We start from the raw sequence: 16033 nt of genomic DNA on the forward strand, positions 1-16033 counted from the left end.
ATTTTAACAATTCAGAATATAGTTTATGGAAGATTATTTTAACAGTATGTGAATTAGGTTACTGCCGTTTTTACATGTAATTAATATTCCACAGCATGAATAATTATTTTCATTCGCTCAAATGTAGGAGTTCGGGAGAGATAAACCTCCATAGCGACTAATTCCCTTGAGAGACTACAGCTCAATGGTTGACGTCATAGGAACGCTTTACGGCATTTTATCAAAACATTTACGACAGTGTCATGGCGGCGCATGGAGTCAGTTTCGAGAGCTCGGGGAGCATCGAAGACAGAAAGGCTGTCAAACGACAGGCAAGGGAAGAAGCGATAGAAAAGGTATTAAATAAGACAGTAAACACTCTTATATTAGATCTGAGGTTAGTTTAATTACGAGTTGTAGTTTAAATATTGCCGGTTCCGTTCAAATGAAAGCTTGTAATGCTAAGTTGGCTAACGACACGTTAGGACTTAGCGCTTCAACAGGATATCTTTGCTTGGTTGCCGGTCCTGTTCTTTGAAAATTATAATTCACTTTATAATTATTCTTTTCCCTTCTAATCTTCATTGTGTTGCCGAGGCCAAGCAGCAGTATGAGAAGGAAGAGAGGAGGAAGGAGCTGAAGAGGGAGAGGGGGGAGGACACTTGGATGCTCCCCGAGATCAACCAGAGGCTGCAGGAGATTGAGGAAGTATGATGCATTACAGCAAGATGTTTATTTAAACTTCTATATTCATGCATATACGTACTTAAAACCTGAATGGGAGGTACGATAATAATGACAAAATCTCCAGGCCTTTATATTTGTTTATGCATATATTGAAGGGAATAACCAGAGGAGAAACATGAAAATGGTCAAATGTAAAATCACATCCGAAATCTACCCAGAAATGTTGTTCTGCCATTGTGGAGACGTAAACCGATGAAAGGAATGCAAATGGTTTATTCTTTAATAGTGAATGTAATAAATTCAATGTTGTTATCTGTGTGCTGTGCTGCAGTTGTGTGATTATGAATACCATAAATAGGTCGCATGATAATAATTCAAAGAAAGACAAACAAATACATGATGTATTGAACCTGCTCACTTTCAGGAGGGTTCTGTTAAGAGCAAGAAGAAGAAATCTAAAAAGGAGAAAAAGAAGAAGGCCAAGAAGCAGAAGAAGAGCACCGAAGCAGCAGATGGCTCGAAAGACAGCTCAGGGGCAAGTTGTTAACTAATACACAGCAGGATTCCTTTAAACAAGGTCTTAAATTAACATATGCAAGTATTTGGTCAAGTAACCGCTTCATCACTCATCACAAGGCGTTGATTGATCTTACGTGGGTGGAAGTCCTCACTTATTCATTGTTTTGGTTTGTTTTCACATTGTCAAAGTGTTTTCTTGTCCTCCTCCTCCCTCTCTGTGTCAGGATTCAGGGAATGAGTGGGTTGAGTCTCAGCCTCAGAAACAGGTCGCTAAAGTCTGGCAATCCAAGCCCTCAGAGAGCAGCCCCAGCCCAGCTCAGGATGTGCAGGTAGAAACCTCACCCGGTCCCACTGATACTCCAGGAATGATCTGCAGACGCAAACCCGTGCAGCGTCGTGTCAGCACACTCTTTTCCTCTAAGTATAAAAATCCATCCAACAGTGGAAATGGAAAAAGGGTTTTGTGTTAAGGCTGGGTAATTATTAATTCTGTTATTGATTATCATCTCAGTATCGATAGAATAATCCTGGTGATGCGTTTTGCTGTAGTCGAGCAGCTCTGTTTTGTTCCTACACTTGTTTTTGGTAATGTGTTAAAGGTACCGGTACTCATTTTTCTGTGTACCCTCTGTGTGTTTGAGAACATATGTGTCATGTTCTCAGACTGTTTTCTTCACTCCTTTCTCTAGAGAGATGAATGGATGACGTTTGACTTCCTGGCGATGAGAACCACGTCTACAGCGGAGAGGAGGGCTGAGAAAGAGCAACTGAAAGAGGAGAAGAGGGCAAAGGGTCAAGCTATTGAACAGGTGTGTACTGTGTGTGTGTGTGTGTGTGTGTGTTTTATCTACATTTTATTTTAACTCTTTCAGTGCCATTGGCGTCTATCTAAACCCAAACATGCACTGCTGTCCCTTACATTGAATTCTGCCTCTTTAATGACCAATTGCTCCAGAATGAAAAATGGTAGGAACAGACTTTGTTTTCCTGATGAAAGAAGAGACTTTAATCTTTCATGTGTTAGGTTCGGCTTTTGCATAGTTAGAGTACAAAATATTCTGTAGGGCTTGAAAAACAGGGCAAAATGAGCAAAAACCTGGGCACTCGGCATATAGCTGAGATGGCACTGAAAGAGTTAATGTGTAACGACCTATTACTGTCTGCTGTAGCTCATCAGTTTTACATTTAGTGTCTTCAGTTGTGAAATTCTACACGTGCCCTTTACTCCAATCCCGATGCAAAATGACCTGCCTGTGCGTACGAGTGAGAAAAAGACTGATCACACACTAAAAGAAAACACTGTGGTAGCCGGCGTCCTCATTTTACCAACAACGTGGTTACCAAGGTAACAGAGGTTCACCCAGTCGTGGACAGCGGCGTATTGGGCTCTTAGTGTGTAACATTATTACCCCTGTAGTGATATATTATTAATGTGTTTATCATTCCCACAGGCTAGTTTGCAGAAATTGGAGCTAAACCCGTATTGGAAAGATGGAGGAACTGGTCTGCCCCCACAGGAGAAGGACAGTACTGCAGCGACAAAAGGTAATTATGGAGCGGCGTCTCTAGGGTTTACATTCCAGCTAAATAAGAGGCCGTATAAACGTCGTCTTAGCAGTGCAGGAGGCTGGAAATCTGCTGTATAACATAGTTATTGCCTGCTTGCATGCAGTTTAGACATTTCTGTACAAATACAAGCTGCTTATCCTCTCTCGTGTTTACATTCAGCAGTTTATAGTCTACACTCTCTTTTTTTGTGCCTGTCCTTAATTCCCAATCCCGTGTCCCTCCTTGACTTCGTCCGTCTGCTTCTGCGCAACTAAATGCAATTAATAACGCTTTTTTCTTTGCATGCAATTTCTGTTTTCATTTGTAAATGTTAATTTCTTTTTTAATGAATAACAACCCTAATAATATTAGAAAAATAAAACCGATTTGGATGCAATTATATGTGGATAAAGGGCACAAAAGAATGAGTGAGCATACAGAATAAAGTCGAGCAACCGGGTGAGTCGGTGTTGGATTTAAAGACAGACAGACAGGCGGCGAGTTTCTATCTAATAAATATATATATATTCATTCGAGTATACCGCATTAAGCTGACGAGCACATGCGGGTATATGTCTTGTCTGCATGCTAACGGTTCCCTCTAGAGTCGTCATGGCATCTCTTTTGTAAGCTCTAAAAACAAACAAACAATAAAATAAGCTGTTGCTAATATCACACACAAACACCCACCGTGTGCTGCCTCATAATTTTGAGGTTGCAGGAAGTACAGACTGACGACTGAACGTTGCACGCTTGTTTCGTTCAGACAAAAATCAAAGGAACTCTTGTAAAATCATCAGTCTGACATGAAAAGACGATTTAAAGCGGTGCAACAAAAGAATTTCAGCTCGGCGCCGACGGCAGTTTAATTGCTTGTTCTTTTTGATGAACAAAACCTTTGAATATCATGCAGCTTAGTTTGCCCTGTTCTAAAACACATGGAATCAGATACTTCTTGTTGTTCTTGACTGGAGCTTTTAGGGATCATTTTCCGTGAATGATCACTTGGGGAGATTTCTTCATGCTATGGGGGTGTGTTGGAGGAATTCCTTCAGCCACTGACAGATCCCTCCAAATTGTAATTTGTGTCTGTTTATCCCCCCCCCCCTTTTTCCTGCAGTCTCAGTAGTGAATGATGGGGGCTTAAGCTGGCTGAGGAAGAACTACCAGAGGATGAAGGAGCAGGCAGAAAGGGAGCAGCGCAGCCTCAACGACGTGGTGGCTGAAAGATACGGAGTGAGAACTGGCAACACGCACGCACACATGCACATCCACCAGTCGTGTGAAAAATCCAAAATCCACAGAGCTGAGGATGACATTGTCTAACATTCAGTTTAGTATGTGTGTGTGCATGCTTCTTTTTTTACGATGTGACGATGCCGTATATTAGTACAGACCAGATCAGATTTGTAAACCATTTTTCAGAAGAGCCAAATTTTATTTAATTGTCCCGAAACTCCTGTGACATTTGCCCAACATTAGCATGGCCAGACTCCTTGGGAGCATCTCTAGAGTAGCCCACACTCAAAACCTGGCAAGAGGTGTATAATATGTCTGTTTTTTGTTTTTGTTTTGGTCTTCTAGTCAATCGAAATCTTTCAGCAAAGACTTGCGGCTGCAGAGGAAGCTGCGTATGGACACAGGAGAGAAGGAAGAGACGGAGACGGGGTAGCAAGAGGCGGGTGGAGGAAAGGGGAGAATGAATATAAAGAGAGAGGGAGTCGAAAAGGACGAGATGGAGCGGAGAGAGACCGATGGCGTAGAAATGAATGGGAGAAAGACTCGCCCCCCGTGGAAGAGGAGAGGAAGAGCAGAGGGTACAGAGGCAGAGATGGAGGTAGCTATAGAGAGAGGGATAGAGAAAGAGAGGGAAGGAAGGACAGAGGAAGGGACATGGATAATGACAAAGATGCACGTAGGGACAGAGAGAGGAATAGCGATAGTGAAAGAGAGAGGCCCAGCGCGTCATCGTCGTCCTCCAGACGAGAGCGGACTCGCCTTCCTCCCGTCGGTTCACTAGACAGTCGTTTCCTCAAACCCTCTGAAGATGATGGTGGTGAAGGTGGGTTGACGCCAAGGCCTGAATTTAGATCAAACATAACTCAACTCAACTCAAAATGTTACAGACGGATCCTGAGGAAAGATTGGGAATAGCAGCAGGAACTGCTGACTAAATTTAGGTGATCATCCAGAAGAGATCCTGGATTCTAGATCAATATCTCGGTTGATTATTGACCGGTGGGGATCTCTATCTCACTACAGTATTTCCTCCGGATCAGATCCAGATTGCGGATGTTACTAAGATTTTTTCTTTTAAATGGGGGTACACTTGTGTTTCGACCTACTTTGCATTTAGTATTAGAGATGGAGATTTCTAGTTAAACATCGAATCGTATACGTAATTGAACAAGTCTTAACATGCTTCGTAATCTCCTTTCTGTGCGGCTCCAGGACGCCGTCCTGCGCCGTCAAAACTGTCCACAGGATTTTTGAGACCCGGCTCAGACGATGAGGATTCTAGTCTTACTCGAAGCAGCATTCCAGCCTGGAAGAAGAGCAGCAGTCCTGCCTGCGAATCGACCTCGGAAAAAGCACGTCCTGAAAAAGAGAGGGATCTTGGGAAAACCGTAACTGCTCCTCAAGGCGGTCTGCGTGATGACGAAGCTGCCGTGGCGACCTCGAGGTTTGAATCGTTTTATTTCGTTTCCTCGTCGCACCACTTCATTGATTGAATGATCATTTCAATCCATTTCTCATATTTCCCAATCATGATAGCAGGGAGTCTGTTACCACACACACATAAACACACTCTTTAAAGTCTTTTCTTTTCATGTTCCTTCGTGATTCAGTAGTATATTTAAATGACCATGAAGGATCTATGTATCGGCATCACCTACAAACCTCCTGCAGCCTGTGTAGATGTACGATACAAGTTAAATTCATAATGGGAACAAAAATAGAACAAAAACATGTTAGCTAATGGAACACAATCCACAAAATTATATGCTTTTATTTCCAGGGCGGTCGCAGGCCAGATGTCGGACTATCCCCGCTTTGTAAAGCCGGCGTGGCTGTTCTGTGCGTTGCCTCATTAGGCTAAGTTGTTTGGGTAAACCAGCACCCAGAACCCCTGCAGCATGAAATGAGTCTTCACTGTGGCAGCCGAATGAAACGAGGCTATGAGGAGTGTAATAGCCTAGAACGATGCAGCGCTCGGGCTGCAGTGCGGATCCTCCCAGGAACAGCTGTAATGATCTCGGCGGGGACAAAGACTCAAATCATAACTGTGTGAGAGTGCAGATAAAACCAAAAAAAAAAACAACTACCGGTAGATGGTTAAATTAAAACTTCACTAACAGGTTTCCCATTAGAAGAGTTAAGACTATTATTAGGATGTAATCAGTCATTAATGCCTTTTAACAGAGGGTGAGTTATAGGAAAACCTGGAGGAAGAAGAGAAGAGACACTAAAAGAACCAAGCCGTTAGTGTATCACCAGTTATGATGTCATAAATATCATAAACCACAAGAGCTTCAACTGTAAAAGCTTTAATTATTAAGGTTGTGACTTTGTAGCTTCACATATTGCTGATATATTGTTCTGAATATTGAACTCTTTCTACCGTTTGGTTTTTGGCTGCCGTTCAGAATGTGTTTTTCTTGCTTACCCCAGGAGTGAGAGTGAAAGTGACGATGAAGAGGAAGAGGAGGAGGTCCCCCTGCTGTCAGAGGAAGAAATGAACAGACTAGGAGCCAAACTGGTGAAGGCAGAGATCATGGGCAACACGGTGAGTTGCTTCATAATATTAGACACAGTTAGCATCTCTGCCAAAGTGTGAGGGTGTTGAGAGAAGCACCGTTTGAAACGGACAATGTTTTTATTTTTGTATGAGCACAGAGGAGAAAAAGGTAAATACGCAGGCTTGTTAAAGAATTTCTGTGTCTTTAAATGTGTGCCTTTGTGTTTCAGGCCGTTGTTGAGAAGCTGAAATCACAACTGGATGCAGCACAGAAAGCGAAAGAGAACCACGCCACCCGAAAAAAGCTACAAGAAGCAGTTCAATCAAAGGAGGTCTGTAAATACTCGGCGTCCACGTTCACTGTCTCGGTCAATGTCCGTCTCGATGTCACCGGGAGGCATGTGATTCTTGTAAATTCCATTTATAGGCTTTTCTTTAAGTGCTGCATTTACTTGAGATAACGACGCAGACCCCCCCAAAAGAAGGGAACGAAAAATCATGAATAAAACTGTAGAAATACTTTTTCACTTCTCCATTTCTTCCTCTCTTCTTTTATATGTCTCTTTGTTTAAACTCTGAGAGCAGCTCTCCCTCGGTCGGATTCCCACTCGGTGCCATTTCGCCCGACTTTACAGCTTCTCTCTGTGCGTGTAGACGAACAGTCAGACACACTCTCACTGCAGGTTGTCTCTAGGACTGCATGAATTCCCAGACACAGACGCCCGGTCCTAAACTGGATATGCATGAATTCACTCAAAACCAAACTATAGACAGATATAGACGTGAGGCACACACTGACTCGTGCTGTTAGCTTTATCTGCTAGCATCGTTTTCCTCTTCCACGCTCTGGATGCTATTCCAAACACTCAAGGCTATATCTTGACTGAACTACACACTTCCAGGGGCAGCTGCAGGGAAGAAACGGGAGCACACTGCGCCCCCCCCCAGATGAAACTGAAGTCTCCGCTCTTACATGTGACTGCTTTTGAAAGGATTTTCTTTGAAGTCTCTTTGCTGCTCGGCTTTTTACCTCTTGACATCTATATAGAAGTAGCTCCTGTCTGGCCTTTTGGTAAACCTTAATGAGGAGACAAACGTCTCTCCTTCCAGGGGTCATCCAGGGTGTGTGACAGAATGAGAAGGAGACGGATCGAGAAGGGAGGCAGAGAGATTATACGCTACATGCCGCTCTGGCAGTTTCATCTGAACGGGCGATTGACGCAGAGCAAATGCAGAGTCCTGAAACGGCACGGCTTTATCTGCTGTGTCCGGCATCGCTGAAACTATCTGGCTCCATACGCACACATAAATTATTTCCTGACATGAACTGTCTCCAGACAAACTTTCTAAACACTCGGCCTCTGCTCATTTATACAAGCCGTATATTATCATTTAGAAGTTAGGCCAGGTTTATCCCCACTAAGGCTGTCCTGTCCACAGTAAAGTGGTGGAGTGAGATCTTCAGCAGCGTTTCGGAGACAGCGTCATAATTCTTAGGATTTAGTGCGCTTATCAGCCGAGAGACGCATCGTCCTTATTAGCAATGGCGCGCTTTTGATTTGCATCGTCCTCCCAAGTCTGTCTTGTTATGGAAGTCTCTCGGCTTGTCTTCGGTGTCCAGGCTTCCGACTTCAGCTGCGTGCTCGGCTCAAACTGAGCTTCTTAACTTCATGTGGGGTCCTGAAAGTGAGCAGAGAAATTCTTCTCCTGGGACTTTCTTCTGGTCGTCTCCGTCCTTCCACTGCGTCCGTTGTCTTTCTCTGTCATGTTCAGAAGCTGCCTGACCAGACACAGACTGATGTTAGATGAGGCCGTTATTTTCTAGTATTAATTTTGGAGAGACATCCATGGTTTTTTTTGTCACCATAATCATACGTGATTGCAGACTCTTTCATTTGGGCGGTTAGTAATTACATTACCGCTCATTATTTCCGAGGCTCTGTTCTCGTCACTCGTGTGTCTGTTTTGCTTCAAACTGGACGCGTAAAGATGGCTCTAAATTTCATCTTGTGCAAAAGGGACACAAAAGTGGAAATGACACGTTTTGTTTTCTAGGTCGCGGGTGACGCCAGCGAAGACAAAGACATCCTGCTGTTCAGAACGGACGAATCGGGTCGGGCCTGGCCCATCGGCGGCCCCTCTGGACGCCAGGAGCCACGTGGAGGACGGCGGAAGAAGAAACCGGTAAATAGAGAGGGAGAACGGGTGGAACAAACAAACCGCTTGTGCCCTGTTCTTTGTTCCTTCCATTTGATATTCAACACGGTGTGTAATGAGAGCAGCGACTCCACCAGTCCAGTTCTCTGTTTAAATGTATTAAGTGGCACCGTCTCCTTTCCTGTCTGTCTGGCTCAGTATCCCTCCTCTAATTAACCTCAACCTCCCTCTCAGCTCCGCCGTCCTTTGGCTCCCACTTTCTCATCTGCCCTTTCTAGAATGTGATTCGAATGGATGTTAAGATTGTGTCCATTTAGTATGCAGCGTCTCAACCTCCAGCAAAATGTTCCTGTCCACTAAGTTTTGTTCTTGTGCCCATTTCTTTCTCCCCCCCCCCGGCCCTCAGATTGAGACTCACGTTGACGGGCAGCGTGTGCGCTACTTCCAGGGTGATGACGATGTGGGTCTGAAGGAGATGGTGAGGAGGGAGAAGATGAGCTCTGCACAGGATCAGAATGCCCTCTACTCTCGCATGGCTGCCAAGGTATGAGAACAGACCTGAAAACGAGTTGGCAACATGACGTTGATCAGTATAACAATGGAGAGTGTGACTGGAAATGAAAGGTTTCAATTGCTCACCAGACTTTCTCTTAAACTGAAGTTGAAACTCCAAAAAAGAAACTAGAAATCGTGATGCTTGCAAAGACGTAATCATCCTCTTCCTGACTTGCTTTGCTCTGTTTCACATTGCATTATCACCCCCATAAATGTGTGCAATTAAAAAAAATAACATGCAGGAGAAAAGAAAAAGAAAGAAAAACCAGACCCCGGGGCTAGCAGAGGTCAAAACTCCACGTTCCATTTAACTTACTGTTGACTTTGGAGAAAAGAACCGGTGAACTATTCATCTGTCAACGCACTACACTAGCGTGTTGCTCTGTGCTTCACCATTTACCTCAGCGTGTGGGAGTACCATCACTCCGGCCGTTTGTGGTTCCATGTTTTCAGAAATCCAAGTTTAGCGCTCTCCCCTTTTATTCCTTCTCTGGTCAGCCAGATCTAACAGAATTATTTACAGCGCTGCGTGTCAAATTGGGACTCGCATACGCAAGCGCCCCGGGAAGGCAGCTTGTGAGCTTGTGTTATGGATGTTGCCCCAACCGTAACCTTGAATCACTAAAATGAAGTTGACTTTTTCTCACTAGTTGCCCCAGAGGAGGATTAGAGTGACGTATTGTCACTTTGGCTTTTCACTCTCTCTTTCGCCGACCTTTGTTGCGATGCTGTGCAAGTGCTGCTGGGTGTGGACGCGCACGCACACACACACACACACACAGAGACACACACAGACACATGGTGCTGGCAGTTCCTACTGCCAAAGGGGGGCTGTCTGACAGCCTGACTGAAGTATTGAATGCTGCATTGGAAACGGCTGTGGGATTTTCCAGCAACAGTATTCAATGTGCAGGACAAAACCGAGGACTTTAGGAAGCTCAAACTCTGGTCTGACTGTACACGAGAACAGCACTCGAGTGTTGCTGCTGATTTTGTGTCTGTGAACAACATCAGACAGCATCACATGCGACAATGCGCCAATGCATGACTGGAATCTGAGCTCTCACTGGCATGATAACAAAGTACAGGAAAAAAGCGTTGTGTTGAACATCATCCCCGAATTAAACCGTCTCCAGGAGACCCCATGCTGCATAGTATGCAATACTGTGTGTTTCCTGCAACTTGTATTTCAGGAATGATCACCAGTGGCATGTTTTTAGCCGTATTTGAGGTAATGATTATTTCCTAACCGGCTCCGCCCGGTTAATGTTAGAGGTTAACTCTGGGGGGGGGGGGGGGGGGGTCATCTGTTTCCATCCAGCTCGCGAACTGGCCTCCGCCCAACTTGGCATTGAAATCTGGTTTCTGTGATCCGCATTTTGTATTAGGATCGGCCGTTACACCCGATGGCCCCGCTTATTTTTAATTGCGGCGGCTTCTGTGTTTCCCATTGGCTGGCGTGCAGCGGGATTCAATGTTTTGCCCATGAAGAGACATTTCATTCCATCTCCTGAGCCACGGCTGCCCCCCCCCCCCCCCCCCCCCAGTGCGGTACGCAGATTCACTTTTTGGTTTTTTGAATAATTTATTGCGAAATTTCAAATAAGCTAAAACACACTGAAAATTAAAACACACCTCGGGCGAGTTGAAGCTGCTTCTGCATAATTATTTATTCCACATTAACATTAAGAGAGCATCTAATGGGCGTCCTCTCCCACATTATCATTATGCATCTGCTGCGTGCAGCCCCAGACGCTGCTGCCAGAACAACTCCCCGGTGAACGCCGCTGCGGACGTGCGCCTCGACCTTTGCGCTAGATTTACACGCTGCACAAAAAGCAGAGCAGACAAATTCAGCAACTGTGTTTTCAGCAAATGAAGCTGCATTGACCTCATTAAGCGTCGCCAGGGAGCTCTAACGGCACCGGATTGGTGGAACCTCTCGGGGCTGTGGAAGCTGACTTTTGGTGCCTGTCTGCAGTCGTTGAACGACGTTAGCCCGGCTCTCGCTGGATGGTCTGAAAACACGAATGCGTCGGTTGGTTTGCTTCCAGCGCTGTTTGCATAGAGCGACTGTGGTTTGCTTCTTGTGCTGCTCTCTGATCTTTCATTCCTTTTTATCCGTGGGATCTCCCGCTTTCATCATGACTCGCCCCGTCCAGGCTGAGCGCTCTTCCTCTCGCCTGGAGAGCTGCCTCGTCCTCCTCCCTTGTTTGCAGCGTAACTCTGCTTTCTCACAGCTCTGGCTTTTATTTGTTCCCTTCTTCCCCCTCATTCAAAGCTTCGCGAGGACGTTTAATATTCCGCTGCGCTACACCGCCAGTCCGAGTCGAGTTTAAAGTCTTTTAAGCACGACTCTCAAGTCGGTATTTGTGCCGTCCGACTCCTTCTCTGTCATTTTTTCCCCTCTGCCTCGTCTCGGATGTGTGTTTGAATCTGATTTACAGCCACATGAATACTGTCGGCTGATTTACATACAGTGCTGCACCTTTCCCTGGGCTCAGATGTGTATTGTTTACCTCTCCTCTCAAGACAACAAGTATTGTGAAACTCCCACCTGTGTGTGTGTGTGTGTGTGTGTGTGTGTGTGTGTGTGTTAATGAACAGTGAGACGGGGGAGTTACCGTGGCGATTGTAAAAAGCGTTCATGTTTTCTCTCGCTCACTCGCATGTTCGTACGTTTTTCACCTACAAAGGGTGACACTAAAAATACATTTTCAGTTACCATGGCAGTACTTCTATAAATACCAGTCGTATCCGTCGGTCAGAGGCGGAGGCTGTTGAGTTGGAAGGCTCGCTTCGTCCGGAGACTTAAAAATGCATTTTCTCAATAAAACAATCGCCTTTATCACTTTCATTAAAGCGCATCAGGAATATGTCCATTTCTTATTAACTCATAATTTATGTGGAGACGCCGTCATCAGCCTGTCATTATGACTAATTAGCCTTCGTGTGTGTGTGTGTGTGTGTGTGAGAGAAAGAGAGTCACTCTACTTGGGCGCAGTCGTTCCCATTTTAACACACCACAAACATATTTTTATCATGTTCAGAGTGCGTATTTGTACCCGGATTTGGACTAGAATGATCCTGCTAAAACCGTGTTGACAGCCTCTCCTCTGTTGTCCCTGTCATTTCTATCTCGTCTCCACTCGTCCAGATGATGGGAAAGACGGACGGCGACAACTACACTCTGGATGACATGTTTGTGTCGGGTGCCGCGCAGCGGGAGGGCGAGGGGCGGGAGGAGGACCGGATGAGGAACAAAGCCATCGGGGAGAGCAGGAGGCTCGCTGCCTCCATGGACAAATGCCGCCACTGCTTCAGCAGCCGAGACCTCCAGAAGCACCTCATCGTGGCAATCGGGAGCAAGGTGAGGGGTCGTGAGTGTTGGCTCCGTGGCTCGATGACCGATTGATTGATTTATAAGCAATTATCAGAGATGAGGATTTCTCCTGAGTTGGTGAAGTTCACAGGCTTCAGATTCATCGATGTGTTTATGTATGTCCAGGCATACCTGAGCCTTCCTGCCGGAGTGTCCATGACGGAGGGCCATTGCCTCATCAGTCCTCTCCAGCACCACTGCTCTGCCACCGGATTGGACGAGGATGTCTGGTCAGAAATTCAGGTTAGCCAATCAGATCTCAGGCTCTTTTAATATTTGCTCCAAAATAATAAATGAACGCGCTGCTCCGCCGTCCTCAGATGTTCCGACGCTGTTTGGTGCGCGTGTTTGAGTCCCAGGAGCTGGACTGTGTGTTTATGGAAACGCACATTAACCCTCGCAGAAGACAGCACATGGTCCTCGAGTGCATCCCGATGCCCAGAGAGCTGGGGGATATGGCCCCCATATACTTTAAGGTTGGTGTGTCTCTCTGATTAAGTCGTAATTTGTCAGGTTTTCGCTCTGGACAGTGGTTGAACAACGTTCTCCGTGTGACTTCAGAAAGCCATTTTGGAGTGCGATGAAGAATGGGCGATGAACAAAAAGGTCGTTGACCTCTCTTCAAAAGACATCCGTCAAGCTGTATGTTACATTTATATCACATTTCCGTGGTTTTCCTTGTACTTTCTCTCATTCCATGTGCATCCTGTTCTCATCTGGTGTTTTTGATGCCCCTTAGATCCCCCGAGGTCTGCCCTACTTTGCCGTGGACTTTGGGAACCAAGGAGGGTTTGCTCATGTCATTGAAAATGAACAGAAGTTCCCACATTACTTTGGCAAGGTCAGTGTGTGCATTAAGAGCCTTATATCTATAATATTATTATTATTATTATATCTGGTACATCATTGCGCTTTCTTCATGAGAACGCATCACAGTGTATGTGAAACAAGGTATTTGTAGTTTATTTTGCAGAAAGATTTCTAAATATATCCTGCCTCTGTTCAACTCACAGGAAGTGATCGGAGGCATGCTGGACTTGGAGCCCCGGCGGTGGAGGAAGTTCATCAGAGAGAACTTTGACGATCAGAGGAAAAAGGTCCTGCAGTTTTCACAGTGGTGGAAACCGTTTGACTGCACTAAGACTGAGAGTTAGAAACACACGCACACGCACACGCACACGCACACGCACACACACAGTGCAGGAATCAGAGTATGTGAATGTGGTGCATCAACTGCTGCACTTCGGACGTTTATGTAAAACTAATGTAGGACATTTTGAAAACCTGTTTTATAAAAAATCAATAAAACAACTTTTGATCAAAGGTTTTGTTTACCTATTACCTATTTATTACCTATTTATTACATATCGCACTTGCTTTACATTGAAATCACCAACAGGTCATTCCTGTTAAATGTTCGAGGTTGTTTTTGACAAACATGAAAGAATGACTTCATTGCTAATCTTGCCGCCGCTGCTCTTCCCTGATGTTCTGCTCGGGATTTAATTGACTTTTTCTGTAGCCTCGTGATCCTCTGCAGATGTCACTTAATATTCAGTGGCGTCAGTGCATGAGGGTATACGAAGCGTGCATGTGTTGCCGCACCCCCCCCCCCCCCATGGGCCCATGCATGTGACACCATCAGGGTTTTCTCCTTCTTGCATGCCCTCCAGAGTCTCGGGAAATGAAGACGGTGCTCTGCTTAATGAATCAATCAAACCTTTTTTTTTTTTAATCAGAAACACAAAGGTGACCTTGTCTGGGTGAGTCATAGGCACAGATACTGCAGGTAGACGTAATGAGTATGTAGGAAAATCCATCTGTGCTACCTTCAAAACCACTTCTGAGCATGTCTGCATGATTTACAATTACTCCTTATAAGATAAGATAAGTGTTATTGATCCCTCAGCAGAGAAAGTTCACCATCACAGCAGCTTAAGAGACTATATAAAGGGATTGATTAGAAAGTATAAAGTATTTCTAAATTAAATCGGAAAAGTACGATAGATGCATCATTTCTAAGTCTGCATTAGTGATGTGATTATCCTCTGCTTGACAAAAACAAATGTGAACTCGAGGGCACAGGTATTTTATTACCATCTTCATGAACAAAGTGAGGAGGGAGATGAACGAATTTCTGTTTCCAAAGCATAACTCAAAATGTGTGCATGTGACAAGTTCTGAAGTGGTGCCTTTTGCTATTTTTTGTCATATACCGGTAAAAAGATTGTTTTTTTTCCATGGTTACAAATTAAATTGATGCTCATTCTGTGAAGGGGACTCGACTGAGATGAGGATTTCTGGGGCATAACATTTTTTCTTTTCCCAAAACGTGATGTACCCTTTTTTTATATTTTTAATATTTGCGTCATTATTATGGCATCACCTCAGTAAGACTGGTCTGCAGCTATAGGTGGTTGCTGAACTGGATTGTTTATTGTTTCAATGTGAATTAAACGGTCAGTTCCACCATAAATCAGCAGCAATTCAATTTCTGAGCCATCTCTATTGCTCGCCGCTTGAATTAAATTTTAAAATGCGTAGCCAAAGTTCAGATAATAATGCAATCATTTCTAGAACATTCAACTAAATTGCTAATGGAATATTTACTGGCACGCAACATGCAATTTTCTACACAGTAACAGGATTACAACCTTTGAGACAACCCTTTGGTACATTACAGCAGGTGATGGGGAGACCCAGGTTCATGGTTAATAGCTGGATAGTGACATGGAGTGATGTTTGGTTACGGCCAATTAGGCTTTATGGCCATGAAAGCCATTTGCCTCTCACCCCCCCCAAGGTTCTGTCCTCTGTAGGCGTGCACGTGTTCCATCCATGCCTTCGCACTCTGCCCCGGAATCTTCCATTGTTTCCCTCTTTCTCTCGCACTCACGTTCTCTTTTGTGCTTTGCACAGTCGTTCTGTATCGACGGCACACGTCGACAGAAAGATGAGGAAGTAAGTCAACTGTGTCACAGAATCTAAGCCGACGCTAACGTGCTAACGTGCTACCGTGCTACCGTGCACATGGGAACTGAAATATCTGAAAAGATCAGCCAAATGCTGCGTAACATTAAAATCATCAGGCTGTATGTGGATGTGACTGTTTTATATTTTGCTGGGTCTGCTAGTCTTGATTTTGACTTGACTGTTTGTCACGGGGCTGAATTTATTGTTATCTTCTTGCATATTTAATGATGTCCGAGTAACATTCACCTTATTCTGGGTTTGCCTTGTGTTTGTTTGTTTTGTTTGTTTTGTACAAATTGATTTTAAAACCTATACCTATTGGTGTGTGAAGGTTACTGGTTGACGTGTGTGTGTGTGTGTGTGTGTGATCTCAGCGATGGAATGTAAACACATTTTTGCAACTGAGGTTATGGACATACTTGAGGTTCTTAGGCTTTGATTATTTCCAATCGCTTCTCCTTTGTATTTATTCTCCACGCCTATTACAGGGGGTT

The 16033-nt window shown here is 44.6% G+C and overlaps 1 protein-coding gene across 1 annotated transcript; it reads left to right on the plus strand.

Annotated features, from left to right (window-relative positions):
- The first annotated feature begins 242 nt into the window (after positions 1-242).
- cwf19l2 (CWF19 like cell cycle control factor 2) lies at positions 243-13872 on the plus strand. The gene is made up of 19 exons (XM_068756677.1): positions 243-335; positions 577-687; positions 1091-1201; positions 1410-1514; positions 1875-1994; positions 2637-2730; positions 3854-3969; positions 4318-4795; positions 5185-5416; positions 6406-6520; positions 6703-6804; positions 8528-8656; positions 9036-9173; positions 12342-12554; positions 12693-12809; positions 12887-13042; positions 13128-13208; positions 13306-13407; positions 13580-13872. The coding sequence occupies exons 1-19, from the start codon at positions 243-245 to the stop codon at positions 13718-13720; spliced, it is 2754 nt and encodes a 917-aa protein (XP_068612778.1). The 3' UTR covers positions 13721-13872.
- Positions 13873-16033: the final 2161 nt, after the last annotated feature.

The sequence above is a fragment of the Brachionichthys hirsutus genome, unplaced genomic scaffold (genome assembly GCF_040956055.1).
Source record: "Brachionichthys hirsutus isolate HB-005 unplaced genomic scaffold, CSIRO-AGI_Bhir_v1 contig_976, whole genome shotgun sequence".
NCBI lineage: Eukaryota > Metazoa > Chordata > Actinopteri > Lophiiformes > Brachionichthyidae > Brachionichthys > Brachionichthys hirsutus.

Bases quoted from the DNA above. Each gene is read 5' to 3' on its own strand.
- cwf19l2 (XM_068756677.1), top strand. From the start codon at position 243: ATGGCGGCGCATGGAGTCAGTTTCGAGAGCTCGGGGAGCATCGAAGAC. The intron at 688-1,090 runs GTATGATGCATT...GCTCACTTTCAG, and splicing joins GGCTGCAGGAGATTGAGGAA to GAGGGTTCTGTTAAGAGCAA. The intron at 3,970-4,317 runs GTGAGAACTGGC...TTGGTCTTCTAG, and splicing joins TGGTGGCTGAAAGATACGGA to TCAATCGAAATCTTTCAGCA.